We start from the raw sequence: 20,461 nt of genomic DNA, 5'->3' as shown, positions 1-20,461 counted from the left end.
TTATACGCGAACGCACCTAAAATTGCTTCATCTTTCTAAACTGCCAGCCAAGTCTGTGACTACACCTGAATGTCTACACCACGCACACATTTTCCAACAGGTGGCGTTCTCACTTTGTGCATTCTGTGTAGTTGCTCTTCAGTTGCTTTGTTTTGTCACCACTTTTGTGTTTTCATCTATTCTATTTTTGTTGCTTTCTTCGTAATTCAAGGAGAAGCAGCTTAAGGTTTCAGAAAGGAGTCACACAAATTAAATAAATTATCATTACTTATTGGAGTGTGCTGAGGTCATTGTGTTTGTATCTGAGTGCCAGTCTCCATCCCCCTGATACCCTCTAGAGGCCTCATGTGCCCACTCGCTCCATATGGGCATGCAGTACCCCTGTGGACCTCTCCTTAGGAGATCTCCGGTGGCCTCAGATGACCAAACTCAATTTGTCAAATCTGCTGGGCAGCACATTTGGCTTTGAAGCTGCATTTGCTGTGTGACGAACAATACCACATTGTCCTGTGTTATTCAAAGAAGAATAACTTAATCTTGCTGCTTTCAGCTACTGCAGTAAAATTACATTTTGCACGAGTGAAACATTGCCATTTGAATTCTGAAAGATTAAAGGCCTAATTATGTCCATTGCAAGTGTAAGTTGATGACTTTTCATCTCTTTAAAGATACTGACATTTTTAAAATCTCGAAAGTCAGTGATAATGGTGAAGCAGCCAACAAGCTGAAATCAAGAAAAAAAAATAAAAATAAAAAACAAAATAAAAAAAGAGCTACATGACATGTTTGGAAGTAAATGAAAAAGGAATCGTATCCTGAGACCCTCTCGGTTTTAATTTTTTTTTCTTTTGTTGTTAAATTCAATAGAAAGATTAGCAAGGTGTAAAATAAACCATAAACTACAAGAGCAGGAGCAGTAATGGGAGTTTAAAAGGTTATGTGTCAACCTTAAAGCCGTACGAGCAAATAGGAATCCTCTGAAAGCATAAATATAAAGGTCAAGAAGAAACAAGTCATGATGATGAACTTTAAGGTGACGACCAGCCTGTTAGAAGATGGCTAAATGGGAATATTTCCAAGTTATTGGTGCAGCATTGCTCACTTTGTTAAAGAAATCCATATTGATTTACACAGTTTCTCATTTGTCAGGGGCTGAGCTACGCATTGAGGACCCTCACGAAAACCATCAGTTTACAGTGCAGGCTACAGTATGGACCACGGAAAGGCAGACGCAGTTTGATTGGTTATAAGGACCTGAAATAGAGTTTTAGCTATCCTGCCTACTACGCTAACATTAACATCTATCTATCTATCTATCTATCTATCTATCTATCTATCTATCTATCTATCTATCTATCTATCTATCTATCTATCTATCTATCTTTCTTATCCTGCCTACTACGCTATAATCAATATCTATCTATCTAATCTTATCCTGCCTACTACGCTATAATCAATATCTATCTATCTATCTATCTATCTATCTATCTATCTATCTATCTATCTATCTATCTATCTATCTATCTATCTATCTATCTATCTATCTAATCTTATCCTGCCTACTATGCTAAAATTAATATCTATCTATCTATCTTATCCTGCCTACTACACTATAATCAATATCTATCTATCTAATCTTATCCTGCCTACTACGCTATAATCAATATCTATCTATCTAATCTTATCCTGCCTACTACGCTATAATCAATATCTATCTATCTATCTATCTATCTATCTATCTATCTATCTATCTATCTATCTATCTATCTATCTATCTAATCTTATCCTGCCTACTATGCTAAAATTAATATCTATCTATCTATCTTATCCTGCCTACTACACTATAATCAATATCTATCTATCTAATCTTATCCTGCCTACTACGCTATAATCAATATCTATCTATCTAATCTTATCCTGCCTACTACGCTATAATCAATATCTATCTATCTATCTATCTATCTATCTATCTATCTATCTATCTATCTATCTATCTATCTATCTATCTATCTATCTATCTATCTATCTAGCTTTCTTATCCTGCCTACTACACTATAATCAATATCTATCTATCTAATCTTATCCTGCCTACTACGCTATAATTAATATCTATCTATTGGTCTATCCATCTATGGTGCCCCCTGTAGAATGAGAGGTGGGTGGGTGGGGTCATCGGTATTCTTGCCTTCTTCAGCCGCTGAAGGACATGGAGACAGCGCTGCGCCTTGGTGGCTGTGGAGTTGGTGTGTTCATCATGCAGTCAGCTGCCTCTTCTGGTCACTTCTCACTTTTTTATTCTGTGTGAAGGCCTGGCGAGTGCACTTTTGGGCCCAGTTTCAGTGGTCTGAACAATGCAGTGAAGAGGACTCTGTCTGTAGGTGAAGGTTTAAAACACGAAGATGCTGTCAGATCATCGGAGCTCCTCGTGATGTGCGCCGGCCCTTTGCTGCCATTACGTGGAGTTCTTCAGCAAACATGTAATTTCAGATTGTAATTTGTAGCTGCCCAGAAAACTGCTTTGCTCTTGGAAACATGACAGCTGATCTGATTGATTTTGCCATTCAATACACCACTTCAAATAGCAATTATTGGACAGTTTTTCTAATACAATTGGATGCTGCTATTATGATGCAATCAGGGGTCACTTGAGTATTTCAATAACAAGAAGAGCGAAGTCTGTGATCTTCTTTAAAAGGTGATTGTTATTATTGAAATGCATAATACTCCCTGGGTTTTTCTCAGTCTTAATATGGTGGGCGCAGCATATTGTGTTTCATTAATGTTCTGGTTGCTGTCAGACTCATTTTCTAATTATACCATTATTATGGATGTATCTGGATATGTCTATTTCATAAAATATTTTAGCATACATCTACAAAGTGCAAAAGCTGCAGCGTTTGGACCTAGTGCTTTCCTACCTATGGTGCTTGTCATCCTGTGTGTCTCTGACTGACTGACCTCCCAAAGCACAAAGACACGTCGCAGTGTTGACTGGCAGCTCTGCGTCTCCCCAGTGTGGCTGTGTGCCCGGCTGTGGCCTTTGATGATCTGCCATTTCATTTAAGCGTTGGCTCCTTCTCTGGGTTTACAGCTTTCAGAATAGGCACCGGCCAGTAGAAACATAAAGCTGAATATATAGAGAGAGCAAGAGGTGGCACAGTGGTGGCACTGCTGCCTCGCAGTACGGACACCAGACCAAGTTCACGTCCCTGGTCCTCCCTGCGTGGAGTTTGCATTTACTTCTGGGGTCTCCGGCTTCCTTCCACTGTCCAAAGACATGTAGGTTAGGTGGACTGGTGATGTTAAATTGTCCCAATGGGGTTTTTCACTAATATAATGTAATTGAGGGGCTGCAGAATGGTGGAGTTTTAACGCTTCTGACTTCCCACCCTGAGTGGAATTTGCATGTTCTCCCTGCGTCTGCGTGGGTTTATCTCTGGGGGCTCCGGTTATCCTGCCACCACAGTCCAAAGACATGCAGGTGAGGTGTGTGGTTTGGGTTTGCCCTGCACTGGCGTCCTGTCCAGGGTTTGTTCCTGCCTTGTTCCAGCCCCCCACCTTGACCCTCGTCTGGATTTAGTGGGTTAGAAAATGTCATCACAATCACTGACTATTAACGGAGATGTACTGCACTGTTAGATATCTTATTTTCACAGTTTGAATCCCATCTTTTTATTTACTTCTGTTTTTTTTTTTTTATTTTGTTTTTTAGGCAGAAAACTCAGCCCTCGCAATGGAAAACGAGACCCAAAGAGAGCAGTATGAACGCTGTCTTGATGAGGTAAGTCTCATAAGAAATGTTTTTAATGCCTCAGTCTGCAGAAAAATCCATAAAAAAACTGTAAACACCCGTCTAGAGCACCTCATCTTCTTTATAGACATACGTGTGTCCCGTACATAAAGGCACACCGCTGCCTGGCAGGTCACAGCTTCAGCACAACTGGAGGGCCCGTATCATGGTGCTGCCTCCTCTGGTCCATAGAAAGACAACTAGCTTTGAAGGTGTGATGACTTTTTTCGTTTTTCTGTTGGTTTGCGTTTTTTATTAAAAGAACAAATCATGAACAGTAAAGCACAGTTAAGTGAAACATACAATCAGTACAATACTGTAGAAATCCTACACTCCCCACTTCTCCAGCCAAATTCAGAGAGAACCCAGCCTGATGTGATTCCTCTTACTGTTAACATTAAGACAGCAGAAAGGATTACAAATGTGTGTGTGACAATATATACAGTATATACAGTACAGTATACTAGCTGTGCTAATCATCTATGACGGATTGGACTCTAAATAATCGACGTTGACCTCAGCATTAACGTTTACAGTGCACCTTCTTTTGAAATTTATTTTGTATTGAATGTAGTAATAAAATGCATTGCATTGCCTTTATCATTCCAACAGATGGCACATCTGATTTTTTTTTTTTACCATTTGTTAAGGAATTCGTAAAAAAAGTGCTAATGTTTGTGATGAACCATCTGTTGGATAACACAGACATAGCAACTGGGTGGAGTCACAGATATACAGACACTAGATAGATAGATAGATAGATAGATAGATAGATAGATAGATAGATAGATAGATAGATAGATAGATAGATATTAATTTTAGCGTAGTTGGCAGGATAAGATAGATATTAATTTTAGCGTAGTCGGCAGGATAAGATAGATATTAATTTTAGCGTAGTCGGCAGGATACGATAGATATTAATTTTAGCGTAGTCGGCAGGATAAGATAGATATTAATTTTAACATAGTTGGCAGGGATAGATAGATAGATAGATAGATAGTGTCTTATCTATCTATCTATCTATCTATCTATGTGATAGATAGATAAATAGATAGATAGGAAAGGCACTATGTGATTGATAGATATATAGATAGATATTTTTAGCATAGTTGGCAGGATTAGATAGATAGATAGATAGATATTAATTTTAGCATAGTTGGTAGGATTAGATAGATAAATAGGAAAGGCACTATTAGATAGATAGATAGATAGATAGATAGATAGATAGATAGATAGATAGATAGATAGATAGGAAAGGCACTATATGATAGATAATTTTAGCGTAGATAGCAGAATTAGATAGATAAATATTAATTTTAGCATAGTTGGCATGATTAGATGGATAGATAGATATGAAAGACACTATATGATAGATAGATAAATAGATAGACATTACAGTATAAAATTGCTCAGTTATTTCCTACTGTATTAGATTTTTCTGTTGAGCGGTTTTATCTTGTACTGAAGTTCTTCCAAATTAGACAATAGCATGTATTTTGTTTTTAAACTGCTAAGTAAATGTTTCATTTTCACAGTTCTCAGGTTTTTCTTACTATTCTGTTTATTTTATGATTTATTTTAGTTGCCACGTTGCCCGTTATTCTGGCTGATTAATTGTTATTTACACCTGTGTGTTAATTGAAAACTACTTTAAAAATTAATGAAGCAAATGCCTAACAAGAAAATTAAACAATGAACATGTGGCACACCTTTACCATATTTCTTAGGAAAGTGAACCGTGTACCGTGTAATCACACAGCGCGCACCCACTAAATACTGGAAATGGGGAAGGAAGTGTTTAATTGCAGCAGTAAAATCACTCCGCTCTTTATTCTTCTTTCATTGCAATGCTAATGGTGTTTTTCCTGCGAACAGAGAGTACGACACCAGTCTTAATCAATTTGACTCTTTGAGGATCCTCAGAAGCAGCACTTGCTATTATCGTAATGCAGCCCATTTATTTACTGTTTTATTTTACTTCTTCTCTTCTATTCATCCATTTGTCCACTCTAGCTGATGGCACACCAGCACCTGAAGAAGAAGGGCTGTAAAGTATCAATGAGCTCTGCTGTGCTGTCTTAGATTTTGCTGAGCATTTTTTTCCCTAATTTTCTCCTGTTGTTGCTTTAGTGGACAATTAGTAATAGAAAATAAAATAAAATAAAACAGATACCCACAAATGTTAACACTTTCCTCTTCATCTTTTCCCACTTCTATGTGAGGTCGATGTGATTGATCATCCTTCTCCATTCAGCTCAGTCTTGCACCTCTTCCTCTTTAAGACCCTTCTCTTTCGGATCTTCTTTTACTTCATCCGTCCACCTCCCTGTTGTCCTCCCTCACTTTCTCTTCTCCATATCCATCACGTATTCGTGGTCTCTCCTCATCACCTCTCCATACCACCACACCTACTGTCCTGTGCTTTCTCTCCCACTTTCTCATTCCATCTCCTGTCCTTCTTTGTAACTCCACACATCCATTTCCACATTCTCGTTTCTGCCTCATCTAACTTCTTCTCTTACACTCCCTTCACTGCCCAGGTCACAGCTCCATACGTCAATAGTGGTCTTACCACTGTCTTAAAAACCTGACCTTTAACTGTCACCTTAATTCTTTGATCACATGATACTCCTACACCTGCATCTGATTCTCCATCTTGGGCTACCACTTCTTTTTCTTCCCCAAAGGTAAACCCACACAGACACAGGGAGAACATACAAATTCCACGCAGGGAAGACCTGGGACGTAAACCTCGGCCTCCTTAGTGTGAGGCAGAAGCGCCAACGCTGCTCCGCCCTGCCAGCCCCCTATTACATTATGTTAATGAAAACTTCCCTTTTTGGGCCAACTGAACTGTTATAGTAATGTTAAGGAATATGCAGTGACTAAAGTCCGTTATTGTGTGCATACAGTGTGTAACCACAAGGGGGCGCCACTGAGCTCCAGACGCTGTAATGCCCAACACGATCCTGAGTTTAAAGTAAAGATATTTATTTCCCCACCACACCTTTTCGATAAACACCCGGTGTCAAAGCCACTAAAACATTTGGGGCAGCCACCCGTATAATGTTTCCTGGCTGCAAATGGATGTATTTTTAATACAGATGTGTCGAGGTTCGAATCCATAACAGAACTAACTGGTGAGGTTGAGATGGTGGGCAGAGAAAGTGAGGTCATTGTGACCGGAACCGGAAGTGATGACATCAGGCCTTGTGACCAGAAGTGACGTCATGGGACTCCTGACCAGAAGTGTCGTCATGGAGGCCAGGTGAAATTTCCCATAATGGGTCTTACAGTGAAATAAGAGAAAGGATCAGTGAACCTCACCACCCCCTGGTCTGGTATGGAATTACCTTCCTTCGAGCCCCTTAGCTACCTCCCATGCACACGTGTGGGACACTGTGTAGTGATCGGTAAAAGAAATAATTGACAATTTCTTCCTCCTTCCTTCCTCCAAGAGTGTTGCCCCGACTGTGACTCCTTGATCTGAGGTGGCAGGACCCGGGAATACTTCTGGCGCCACACTGTGTCCTCTTGGAAGTTCTTCGGGGTCATATGCAAATTAGAGCGATCCTCTCCCGACAGCACCCTCTAATGGCACCCCCAACAGGGTTGTACTTTCCAGACTCCAGCTCCCAAGTACCCCTGCGGGTGTCCAAACTTGGGATGCCACGTGAGGACTGCTGCCACCTGCTGTTTAGGGGAACAGAACTCCTCCCGACTTACGACTTCTGCCAGTCCATCATTTTACATGATTCCAGCCAGGCAAGCAGTTGTTTCCTCCTCTAACTGCTTTGCTCGTCCATCCTTCCATTCTGACCTCCCATCCGGGCAAGAAATGATCCTCCAATCCTGGTGCAGGGATGCCCGTCCTCCCTCTCGGGCACTTACAGATTACGAAACAAGACAATTAGGACGACAATCTCAGGAAGAACAGACAATAGAATCATAGAGACGATCCATATAACGTTATGCTACGAAATGTCAGGACAGATAAAGGACACCGAGGTGACTTTTGCCGTCACATCAGGCCTGTTGGTAAAAGGCGGAGTGGTGGCTCTGAGGCTAGGGATCTGCACTGGCAATCGGAAGGTTGCCGGTTCGAATCCCATAAATGCCAATAGGGACTCTGCTCTGTTGGGCCCTTGAACAAGGCCTTTAACCTGCAATTGCTGAGCGCTTTGAGTAGTGAGAAAAGCGCAATATAAATGTAAAGAATTATTATTATTATTATTATTACAGGTGGTATCAGCTTGGCTCATTCATATAAAGGCAGTTTTGCCTGGCCCGGCTTTCACGTGGTAGCCATTATTAATCGTTTCAGTCTGAGTCATTGTTTATCGAAGGTATTTTTATCTGACATAACGTTCACTGGGCACCGAGACGTATCATTTTACCAATAGGCCTGATGCGACGGCAAAAGTCACCTCGGTGTCCTTTACCTGTCCTGACATTGCGTAGCATAACGCATAACGTTATATGGATCGTCTCTATGATTCTATCGTCTGTTCTTCCTGAGATTGTCGTCCTAATTGTCTTGTTTCGTTCCAAAGTGTCGTCTCTTGTTTCTGATTAATATGGACTCGAAATACGTGACATTGTTTTAATAACGAGTGTGACCGAGGTGGCTTTGTATTTCTGCAGAGCGCACATTCATCCCAATCCTTTTAATTATATCATCCTTCTGGATCACAACGTGTCCTCTCTTCTTCATCTGGAGGTGTAAAAACAAATAAATAAAAGCGCTAATCAATGCCTCGTAATCTGATATCAAGTCAATTATGTTGTGTTGTCTGAATGCTGTTTGGATCACACACACACACACACACACACACACGCGCGCGCACACGCACAGCCTTGAGTATTTTAATTTATAGAACTGCTTTGCCACAGCAGCTTGCCATCATTATAACGGCCTCATTTTGTCAATATTGGATCAAGAAACAATTACACATCATGAAACCTCTTCCCACTGTAATCTGTTCCACTCCACCAGTTATAAAAGCAACTCTACGCTTTTATTGCAAGCCTTAAATAAACTTATTAACCACAAACGCTCTTGAAGCCCAGGCTGAAATCTTCAGGTAAACATCCTCCCTTGAATCTGCTCCAACCTCGACTCCAGTCTTTTGTGTGGTTTTTGTTTTTCTTTCTTAGAATTAGAAATTGTGCTTATGCTAAATAAATGTTGATTTGTTTTTATTTGGTTTCTTTTAAGGTGGCAAATCAAGTTGTCCAGGCACTGCTTACTCAGAAGGTATGTTTTACGTGAACGTTGATTAAATACTTAACGGTTGTTAACGTCTGATGTGCTAATCACAGGGGTGGGCAAAGTCGGTGCTGGAGGGCCGCAGTGGCTGCTGGTTTTTGTTCCGACCCAATGGCTTAATAAGAAGCCCTTATTGCTCGAGTAACACTCATTAACATTATGAACCCTTACTGCTTATTTACAGTGCATCTGGAAAGTATTCACAGCGCATCACTTTTTCCACATTTTGTTATGTTACAGCCTTATTCCAAAATGAATTAAATTCATTTTGTTCCTCAGAATTCTACACACAACACCCCATAATGACAACGTGAAAAAAGTTTACTTGAGGTTTTTGCAAATTTATTAAAAATAATCCATCCATCCATCCATTATCCAACCCACTGAATCCGGGTCACGGGGGTCTGCCGGAGCCAATCCCAGCCAACACAGGGCACAAGGCAGGAACCAATCCCAGGCAGGGTGCCAACCCACTGCAGATTTACAAATAATAAAACTGAGAAATCCCATGTACATAAGTATTCACAGCCTTTGCCATGAAGCTCCAAATTGAGCTCAGGTGCATCCTGTTTCCCCTGATCATCCTTGAGATGTTTCTACAGCTTCATTGGAGTCCACCTGTGGTAAATTCAGTTGATTGGACATGATTTGGAAAGGCACACACCTGTCTATATAAGGTCCCACAGTTGACAGTTCATGTCAGAGCACAAACCAAGCATGAAGTCAAAGGAATTGTCTGTAGACTTCTGAGACAGGATTGTCTCGAGGCACAAATCTGGGGAAGGTTACAGAACAATTTCTGCTGCTTTGAAGGTCCCAATGAGCACAGTGGCCTCCATCATCCGTAAGTGGAAGAAGTTCGAAACCACCAGGACTCTTTCTAGAGCTGGCCGGCCATCTAAACTGAGCGATCAGGGGAGAAGAGCTTTAGTCAGGGAGGTGACCAAGAACCCGATGGTCACTCTGTCAGAGCTGCAGAGGTCCTCTGTGGAGAGAGGAGAACCTTCCAGAAGGACAACCATCTCTGCAGCAATCCACCATTCAGGCCTGTATGGTAGAGTGGCCAGACGGAAGCCACTCCTTAGTAAAAGGCACATGGCAGCCCGCCTGGAGTTTGCCAAAAGGCACCTGAAGGACTCTCAGACCATGAGAAAGAAAATTCTCTGGTCTGCTGAGACAAAGATTGAACTCTTTGGTGTGAATGCCAGGCGTCACGTTTGGAGGAAACCAGGCACCACTCATCACCAGGCCAATACCATCCCTACCGTGAAGCATGGTGGTGGCAGCATCATGCTGTGGGGAACTGGGAGACTAGTCAGGATAAAGGGAAAGATGACTGCAGCAATGTACAGAGACATCCTGGATGAAAACCTGCTCCAGAGCGCTCTTGACCTCAGACTGGGGCGACGGTTCATCTTTCAGCAGGACAACGACCCTAAGCACACAGCCAAGATATCAAAGGAGTGGCTTCAGGACAACTCTGTGAATGTCCTTGAGTGGCCCAGCCAGAGCCCAGACTTGAGTCTGATTGAACATCTCTGGAGAGATCTTAAAATGGCTTCCCATCCAACCTGATGGAGCTTGAGAGGTGCTGCAAAGAGGAATGGGCGAAACTGGCCAAGGATAGGTGTGCCAAGCTTGTGGCATCATATTCAACAAGACTTGAGGCTGGAATTGCTGCCAAAGGGGCATCGACAAAGTATTGAGCAAAGGCTGTGAATACTTCTGTACATGGGATTTCTCAGTTTTTTTATTTTTAATAAATTTGCAAAAACCTCAAGTAAACTTTTTTCATGTTGTCATTATGGGGTGTTGTGTGTAGAATTCTGAGGGAAAAAATGAATTTAATCCATTTTGGAATAAGGCTGTAACATAACAAAATGTGGAAAAAGCGATGTGCTGGGAATACTTTCCGGATGCACTGTAATTATTCCTGGTTTTTAATCTGCGGTGGGCTGGCGCCCTGCCCGGGGTTTGTTTCCTGCCTTGTGCCCTGTGTTGGCTGGGATTGGCTCCAGCAGACCTCCGTGACCCTGTGGTTGGGATATAGCAGGTTGGATAATGGATGGATGGATGGTTTTTAATGGCTCCTTATTAGCAATAAGATACTACTGACAAAAGAGCCCAGCATTTCTCCTGTGTGTATTGCAGTCAGTCAGTCATTTCCCAACTCACTATATCCCAAATACAGGGTCACGGGGGTTTCCTGGAGCCAAGCCCAGCCAGCACAGGGCGCAAGGCAGGAAACAAACCCCTTGGCAGGGCGCAAGCCCACCGCAGGGCACACACACACACACCAATGCACCTAACCTACGCAGACACAGGGAGGACATGCAAACTCCACCCAGGTCTCCTTACTGTGACGCAGCAGCGTTACCTACTGTGCCACCGTGCCACCCCCTGTGTGTATTTATCATGCATTATTTGGTTTAGTTAAACCACTTGGAATGAAAGTGAAGGGAACAACGTGAAAGACGGAGAATTACTCACCCATTTAAGACTTCAAATCATTTTTATGATATCCTTAGAAAGGGGAAGAAAATCTAAGCTATATGAATGAATGACATGGCAGAGCTAAAGCACTAAAACAAGCCATGAAATTAAATTATTGGCAAGAATTAAGCAACTGGGTTGGAGCAAAAACCCCTGCAGCCACTGCGGACCTCCAGGAGTGACTTTGCCCTCCCCTGCGCTATCACATTGAGCCATTGTGAGCATAATTACTAGATTTTGTCATTATGGTGTGACCAGTGGACAGACGGTAACTATGTTTTTATGCTCTTCTATAATTCAGTTATTCACAGAAACCTGATTTCTAAAATGCCATTTAATTTCTTATTCCTGGTGTATGTGGTGGGAAGTGAAGCAAAATGGCCCCTTTTATTGGCTAACTAGAAAGATTACAATATGCCAGCTGTCAAGGCAACTCGGGCCCCTTAGTCAGGCAAGATGAGAAATCGGATTATTGGCCTTGGAGAAACCTGACTAACAGGGGTGGGCATCTCCACGAGTAACCCCATTGTTAGATTAGATAAACTTTAATAATCCATCCATCCATCCATCCATCCATCCATCCATCCATCCATTATCCAACCCACTATATCCTAACTACAGGGTCACGGGGGTCTGCTGGAGCCAATCCCAGCCAACACAGGGTGCAAGGCAGGAAATGAACCCCAGGCAGGGTGCCAGCCCACTGCAGGACACACACACACACACCAAGCACACACTAGGGACAATTTAGGATTGCAAGTGCACCTAACCTGCATGTCTTTGGATTGTGGGAGGAAACCCATGCAGACACGGGGAGAACATGCAGACTCCACACAGGGAGGACCCCGGAAGTGAACCCGAGTCTCCTTACTGCAAGGCAGCAGCGCTACCCACTGCGCCACCGTGCCGCCCAACTTTAGTAATCTCATGGGGAAATTCAGATACGTACAGCAAGAGAAACCCTAAAATGATAATAATAATAATAATAATAATAATAATAATAATAATAATACTGCCTTTCTCAGTACTCGGACCACCACTAATATTTGCAGTCTCCACCTGGATGATGGAACAGCAGCCATTTTTGTGCCAATGCAGTCACCACACATGAGCTATTAGGTGGTGAAGGGGTGAGAGAGAGAGAGAGAGAGACAGTTAGAGTCAAGGGGTGATTAGGGGACCAGAGTGACTAAGACATGGAGCCTACACATTGGGGTACACCCCACTCTTTATGAAGGATGCCAACCAAAAATTGCAAAATGTCAAGACACTTGTTGAAAAATGTGAACCCGCAGTGTGACTTTGCTGCGATCTCTGCTGAAACGTAAACGGAGATGCCTGTGAGAATACCAAGAACAATCTGAGAAGCAGGAGATAACAGATAATGGCTCCACTTGATTTCTTTCTGACCTCCTTGTTGTCTTGGATCATTAAGGAGATCTCCCTTTTTTGATTTTTTCCTTCCTATAGGTTTTTTCCACAGCAGCTTCCACCGTGTCCAGGGTTCACACCATCCATCTATTTTTTGAGACAAGGGATGATTATGGCATCAGAATGACCAGAATAAATTTAGCCAGGACATTGGGACACCCCCCTACTCTTTACAAAGGATGTCCGGGGATCTTTTAATGACCACAGAGAGTCACGTTTTATGTCTCATGCAAAGGACGGCACCAGTTTTACAGTACAGTGTCCCCGTCACTGCACTGCTGGCATTGGGATCCACATTCAGGCCCACTGGGTAGGCGCCCCCTGCTGGTCTCACCAACACGTCTGCCAGCAACAACCCAAACATTTCCTAAATAGTCGCCCATCCAATTTTTGGCCGTGCGTGAATATGCTTAGCTTCAGGTGGATGACCTCTTCTGAGGTGGATGTAGTAAGGATACAGACTCATAGGATGGATAATACAGACAATCAATCAATCAATCAATCAATCAAAATGAGTGCATTAGGAGGAAGCATTGAATTTACCTCATAGTAGTGAACATAAAAGACCCCCCACTGGTGCGTCTTAGCTCTCACCGTGACGAAATGAGCCTGTGGGTAAATGTGCCTCCTGGAGGGGATGGCATCCAATTGTATAGCCATTAGATAGATAGATAGATAGATAGATAGATACGAAAGATACGAAAGGCACTATATGATAGATAGATAGATAGATAGATAGTGCCTTTCGTATCTATCTATCTATCTATCTATCTATCTATCTATCTATCTATCTATCTATCTATCTATCTATCTATCTATCTATCTTATAGTGCCTTTCACAAGTATCATATAGTGCCTTTCGTATCTATCTATCTATCTGATAGATGTGAAAGGCACTATAAGATAGATAGATGTGAAAGGCACTATATAATAGATAGATAGATGTGAAAGGCACTATATGATAGATAGATAGATAGATAGATGTGAAAGGCACTAGATAGATATGAAAGGCACTATATGATAGATAGATGTGAAAGGCACTATATGATAGATAGATAGATAGATAGATAGATAGATATTAATTTTAGTGTAGTTGGCAGGATAAGATAATATTTGCATTTTGTGCATTTAAGGTGCAGAAAATTGAGAATATGCACATGGCTCTTTAATAATACTAATATTACATTTTCTTTATATAGCGCCTTTTGCCTACTCTTTGTCACATACGCTCACTGTTTTATTTTTCCTTTTGTTTTCTTTTGCCCTTCCCGGACTGCAGGATCTCAGAGAGGAATGTCTGAAGCTGCGCACCCGAGTCTTTGACCTGGAGCAGCAGAACAGGACACTCAGCGTTCTCTTCCAGCAGCGAGTGCGCCCTGCTTCCGATTTACTGCTTCAGGTAGGTCTTTAATAATAAAACATTTGCATTGTTTAGGTTAAGAGATTTTAATCAATCCAGTGATGTGAAATGCATACCGCATTTTGGAATGATACACATTTAAAAAAATCGGGAGTGGTCTCCCCTCAACTTTCTTGTACACTCAGGTATGGGGGTGGATATTTGAGGAGTGAATCGCAAGGCAATGATTATATGTTTATATTATGTATATTAAAGAACCATCAACAACAAATTAAATCAAATTATTAATACAGGGGACATTCAAAAAGTTTCAGCACTTCTTTTTAACTGTATTTATTAAGAATTTCAAAAACAAATGACGTCACTTTTCTACATAGTCACCTTCGTTTGCGATGTAATTTTCCCAGCGTCATACCAACGTTTTAATGCCCATTTATTACCAGGTGCCATCTTAACGCATGGCCACTCTAGGCAGATGCCCGGGGGTCCCACGAGCATAGGGTCCCCATGCTAATCTATGTATGTTGTGACTTTCTGAGTGGTTGTGCACTGCTTTGCCCGGGGGCCTATAATGCTGTTAAGATGGCCCTAGTTACTACTCCTCCTGCCTTCAGTGTTTCAACGAAAATATACAAGTGCAGAAACTTTTTGAATGTCCCTTGTATACTGAACAATTATTATAAAAGGACAGTTGAATAAATTGGACTGTGCAGCTGCATGAATAAAAGGTAAAATACTACTTCCGGTTAACGGTAATAGCTCAAAAGTTGATAGAAATCTGCATTTTGTACCTAATACTTGTATGCAAAATTTGGTTGACCTAAGTGAAAGTGTACTCAATCTTTATACACACACACACACACACAGACATAATTCCAAAAATGACATTTTCAAACTCAGGGAGGTCTAAAACATCGAGATTCATCAAAATTTCGAAATCAAAATTTTGGACGATTACAATAGTTTCCCTACGAAAAAGTAAATCAAGACTCAGGGATGTCTAAGACATTGAGATTCATCAAACTCTCGAAATCAAATTTTTGGACAATTACAATACTTTCCCTATGAGAAAGTAAATCAGACTCAGGGAGATCTAAAACATCGAAATTCATCAAAATCTCGAAATCGAATTTTTGGACAATTACAATACTTTCCCTATGAGAAAGTAAATTGGACTCAGGGAGGTCTAAAACATTGAGATTCATCAAACTCTCGAAATTGAATTTTTGGACAATTACAATACTTTCCCTACAAGAAAGTAAATCAGACTCAGGGAGATCTAAAACATCGAGATTCATCAACTTCTCGAAATGGAATTTTTTTTAGGATAACAATACTTTCCCTATACTTTACTATACAAGAAAGTCAGGGAGGTCTAAAACGTTGAGATTCATCAAATTCTCGAAATCGAATTTTTAGACAATTACAATACTTTCCCTCCGAGAAAGTAAATTGGACTCAGGGAGGTCTAAAACGTCGAGATTCATCAAAATCTCGAAATGGATTTTTTTTTAGGATAACAATACTTTCCCTACACTTTACTATACGAGAAAGTCAGGGAGGTCTAAAACGTTGAGATTCATCAAAATCTCGACATTGAATTTTTAGACGATTACAATACTTTCCGTATACTTCGTATATGAGAAAGTAAAAATCTAAAACAATAAATCACCAGAAATAGTTTTCATATTCAGTGGTGGAAGGTGATACCCTAATAGAGTGTCAATAAATGCGCTACAAAGAAATCTGAAATTAGTCCTCGGGTTAACCAACTGCGTTATTGTTTTGGATTGCAGCTGAACGTTTCAATCAAATTTCTGAGTCTTCTATTTTCTAAATAAAATTTGAATAAGTAGAAGATAATGTGAACTTATTTTACAGCTGAGCACTCAGAGTTTTTGAAGTGCTGGCTGACAGCAGTATGCAGAATTCTAACATTAAATGCAGGAGCTCTTTGTTCTTTATCTTGTTATTTAGTGTTAAGACAATATCAGCTTTCTTCAGTTAATGCGATGGGAACAATTAATGGAAGATGTTTCAAAACTGTCTAATAGACTCTTGCTTGGTGTTAATTAGTTAGAAAATGGGATGTAGGATTAATTGATGCGTTACAATTTGTTAATATTTATTTATTTTACCGGGGTGAATTCATTTTTATTTAACTTTTGCTTAAGCTTATAAAGTGTGCCCTCCATAGTGTTTGGGACAGAGACCCCTACTTCCTTGATTTGCCCCCCTCTGCTCCACAGTTTAAAATCCCAAATCAAACAATTCAGACATTGTGATTAAAGTGGACATTGAAGACGTTCATGTAAGGGTATCTGCATACATTTTGGTCAAATAAAATTTTTTTACACGGTCCCCCACCAGGTTGTTTGTGACAAAGACACGTTTTTCATGACTTGCCCCTCCGCTCCACAGTTTAAAATTACAAATCAAACCAGACATTCAGACATTGTGATTAAAGTGCACATTGCAGACTTACATTTCAGGAGATTTGCACACATTTCAGGCAAACAACACGCCACCCCCCCATTTCAGGACACCACCATGTTTGGGACAAATTGGCATCCCAGGTGTTTGTGATTCCTCAGGTGGGTTTTATGGCTTCATACAATGACGTGATAATGATAAGCTTGCCAAATGTAAGACATCTGGTTAATTCATAACAGGCTTATGTTCAAGCACGGTGGCCCCCATAATGTTTGGGACATTGATTCTTGATTCTCCTCTCTGCTCCACAGTTTAAATGTACAAATCAATTAATTTAGACATTGTGATTAAATACTTCAGTTAAATTGAATTTGCACACATTTTGGACACACAACACTTTTTCTACATTGTCTCCCCGTTTTCAGGGTGCCGTAATGTTTGGGCCAAATTGTTGTCCCAGGTGTCTGTGATTCCTCAGGTGGGTTTCATTTCACCATAAGATACCTCAGTTTGCTTCTACCCTTTGGAGTCTGTAGTTGCCCTTGTTCAACATGAGGACAAGAGCTGTGCTAATGAAAGCCAAAGAAGCCATCATGATGCTGAAATACAAGAATTAAACCACTGGAGACATCAGGAAAACCTTAGGGGGGTCCTCAATTAACTGTCTGGAATATCATGAAGAAGAAAGAACACACTGGTGGGCTCAAAAATCACAAAGGGACTGGTAGGCCAAGAAAGACCTCCACTGCTGAGGACAGAAGAATCCTCACTACAGTGAAGAAAAAGCCCCCAACGCCCGCCTGTGTGACAGATCAGAAGCGGTCTGCAGGGGGCCGATGTGGACGTGTCAGAGACGACTATCAGCAGAAGACTTAAGAGACCACACTGCAAGATGCAAACCACAAAAACAGGACGGCCAGATTACAGTTTGTGCAAAAGGACATCAAAGAGCCTGCAGAATTCTGGGAAAAGGTCTTGTGGCCAGACGAGACCAAGATGAACCTCATCAGAGTGATGAGAAGAGCAAAGTGTGGAGATGTAAAGGAACTGCCCGAGATCCAAAGCAGACCACCTCATCTGTTAGACATGGTGGTGCTGAGGGTGTTCTGGCTTGGGGATGTATAGCTGGCACAACTCCTAGCACACTTCTCTTCATTGATGATGAAACCGCTGACGCCAGCAGCACAATGAATTCTGAGGTCTGTAGAGACTTCTGATCTGCTCGAGTTCCAGTAAAGGCCTCCAAACTTACTGGCTGTTGCTTCATTCTATAATTTTTGGCTCGTTTTGATTTTAAATGTACCAGCGCCCAGTCCAGGGGGTTATTTTTCTGCCTTTTGCTCCATGCTTGCTTGGATAGGCTTCAGCCCCCAGCAACCATGCTCAGGATTAAGTGGTCTTAGAAAATGGTTACGGGATGGTGTGGTTGTCATCTCCTAGTTATTTCTTTTTTTCATCTCACAATAATCCTCACGTCTCACAGAGTAGTTGATTACAACCCGGCTAAACGTTGACTGCGGGACTACGGACTAATGAAAGAAACAGACTTGTCAACCTGAACGTGCCTTTTCCACCACACAGAAGAGGGAAGCTCCTACTCTTCCATCACCTTCAAACTTTGGTGGACACAATGCAAGTTCAAATATAAAACACACCGCTGACCCAAAATAATATCAAATGAATTTGAAGAAAACATTTAAGGAAACGTTCGCAGAAAGGTTTATCATACACTGACCTGGCGTGGTCCTTAAATCTTGGGCCCTCACAATGTCCACCAGTGAGATTGTCCTAACTGAGGCATGTGATGCACAAAGCCTGAATATTTCTATACCAAGTCAACATCTAATAAGGTCTCAGGAGCTTAAAGAGTAATTACCATTATCTGCCTCTGTCTTGGAGTGTCACATACAGTACGTGACATTGTGCCTTCTTATCTACACTTGCAGATATGCTAGCTGCTTGATTAGAGTCCTCCTTGCCACAGTCGGCACACTCTCATTTATCTTTTATACAGTGTCAATAAGTCATTTAACATGATGGGACAACTAAGATTGTTCAATTGTCCTGTGAAAAATTGCTGGAAAGTTGATGGCCCACAGAGGTTCCTATGAACAATGACACTTCCGGACACTTCTGTTATTTTTCTGTTTTTCTACTAGCGCTGATTAGTAGACAACACCATTTCCAGTTTGATTTGCATTACCTTTTTGTCTTGCGGTTCTTGAATCCACCTGCAATAGTTCATGGGTCTCCTGGTTCTTGCTTTGTCTGTAGAACCCTTTACACTTATACCAGCTTGAAGATGTCCCAGTTTCTGACTGGCTACTGCCAGAGTTCCAAAGAGCACGTTCATTGAACAAGCTAATTTTTCTAAGAACGGTGAACTTCACGTAACGTATTTGCAAATGAAGAACTTGAACATGAGAGAGTTGAGTTTTAGGTGACATTCTGGATCTGGTTTAGGTCCAGATTAAACGTTTTGCCTTACCCTGTAAATGTAGGGGTGGAGCCAAATGAGAATACAGTATTCGGATAAACAAAAATAATGGATTTTTACAAATATTTATTTCGTACAAGTGTTTTGCCATTTATTTGTATTCGGGGAAAAAATAACGGCAAATCAAATTGGCCCTGTCTGTGTCTGCCTGCTTGTGCTTAAGCTGCACCCCGCTGACACGAGCAACTGAAGATCCGCTTTCACTTTTAGGAAAACGTTGGACTTCACGAGGCCACTTTATATTTTTCCCTGTTGGACATGCAATATGTGACGCGGATTTTGACCAGCAGCATAATCGGTTAGTTTTATGATTAAGTTCCACAGAAATCCCTATATTGGGAGCTTCAACCCTCCACTCACCCTTTGTGGACCCTCCTTTTCTGATAAAGCTCCACAGAAATCCTGATAATGGGGGCTTCAACCCTCCTTTTCTGATAAAGCTCCACAGAAATATCAATAATGGGGGCTTCAACCCTCCACTCACCCTATGTGGACCCTCCTTTTCTGATAAAGCTCCACAGAAATCCTGATAATGGGGGCTTCAACCCTCCTTTTCTGATAAAGCTCCACAGAAATATCAATAATGGGGGCTTCAACCCTCCACTCACCCTATGTGGACCCTGCTTTTCTGATAAAGCTCCACAGAAATCCTGATAATGGGGGCTTCAACCCTCCTTTTCTGATAAAGCTCCACAGAAATACCAATAATGGGGGCTTCAACCCTCCACTCACCCTTTGTGGACCCTCCTTTTCTGATAAAGCTCCACAGAAATCCTGATAATGGGGGCTTCAACCCTCCTTTTCTGATAAAGCTCCACAGAAATATCAATAATGGGGGCTTCAACCCTCCACTCACCCTATGTGGACCCTGCTTTTCTGATAAAGCTCCACAGAAATCCTGATAATGGGGGCTTCAACCCTCCTTTTCTGATAAAGCTCTACAGAAATATCAATAATGGGGGCTTCAACCCTCCACTCACCCTATGTGGACCCTGCTTTTCTGATAAAGCTCCACAGAAATCCTGATAATGGGGGCTTCAACCCTCATTTTCTGATTAAGCTGCACAGTAATTCCAATAATGGGGGCTTCAACCCTCCACTCACCCTTTGTGGACCCTCCTTTTCTGATAAAGCTCCACAGAAATCCTGATAATGGGGGCTTCAACCCTCCTTTTCTGATAAAGCTCC

The 20,461-nt window shown here is 41.5% G+C and overlaps 1 protein-coding gene across 4 annotated transcripts in view; it reads left to right on the top strand.

Annotated features, from left to right (window-relative positions):
* The window catches only part of LOC114656379 (nck-associated protein 5-like), a 771,015-nt gene that overhangs the window by 499,859 nt on the left and 250,695 nt on the right, over positions 1–20,461 (top strand). For all 4 annotated transcript variants that reach the window (XM_028807983.2, XM_051930744.1, XM_051930745.1 and 1 more), the window contains 3 exons: positions 3,713–3,781; positions 9,009–9,047; positions 14,263–14,382. In XM_028807983.2, coding sequence (XP_028663816.2) covers positions 3,713–3,781; positions 9,009–9,047; positions 14,263–14,382 — 228 coding nt within the window. The remainder of the gene's footprint in view (positions 1–3,712; positions 3,782–9,008; positions 9,048–14,262; positions 14,383–20,461) is intronic.

Source organism: Erpetoichthys calabaricus, chromosome 8 (assembly GCF_900747795.2).
Source record: "Erpetoichthys calabaricus chromosome 8, fErpCal1.3, whole genome shotgun sequence".
NCBI classification, from domain to species: Eukaryota; Metazoa; Chordata; class Cladistia; order Polypteriformes; family Polypteridae; genus Erpetoichthys; species Erpetoichthys calabaricus.
The sequence above is the reverse complement of the archived record's forward strand: the minus strand, read 5'-3'. Positions and strand labels throughout refer to the sequence as shown.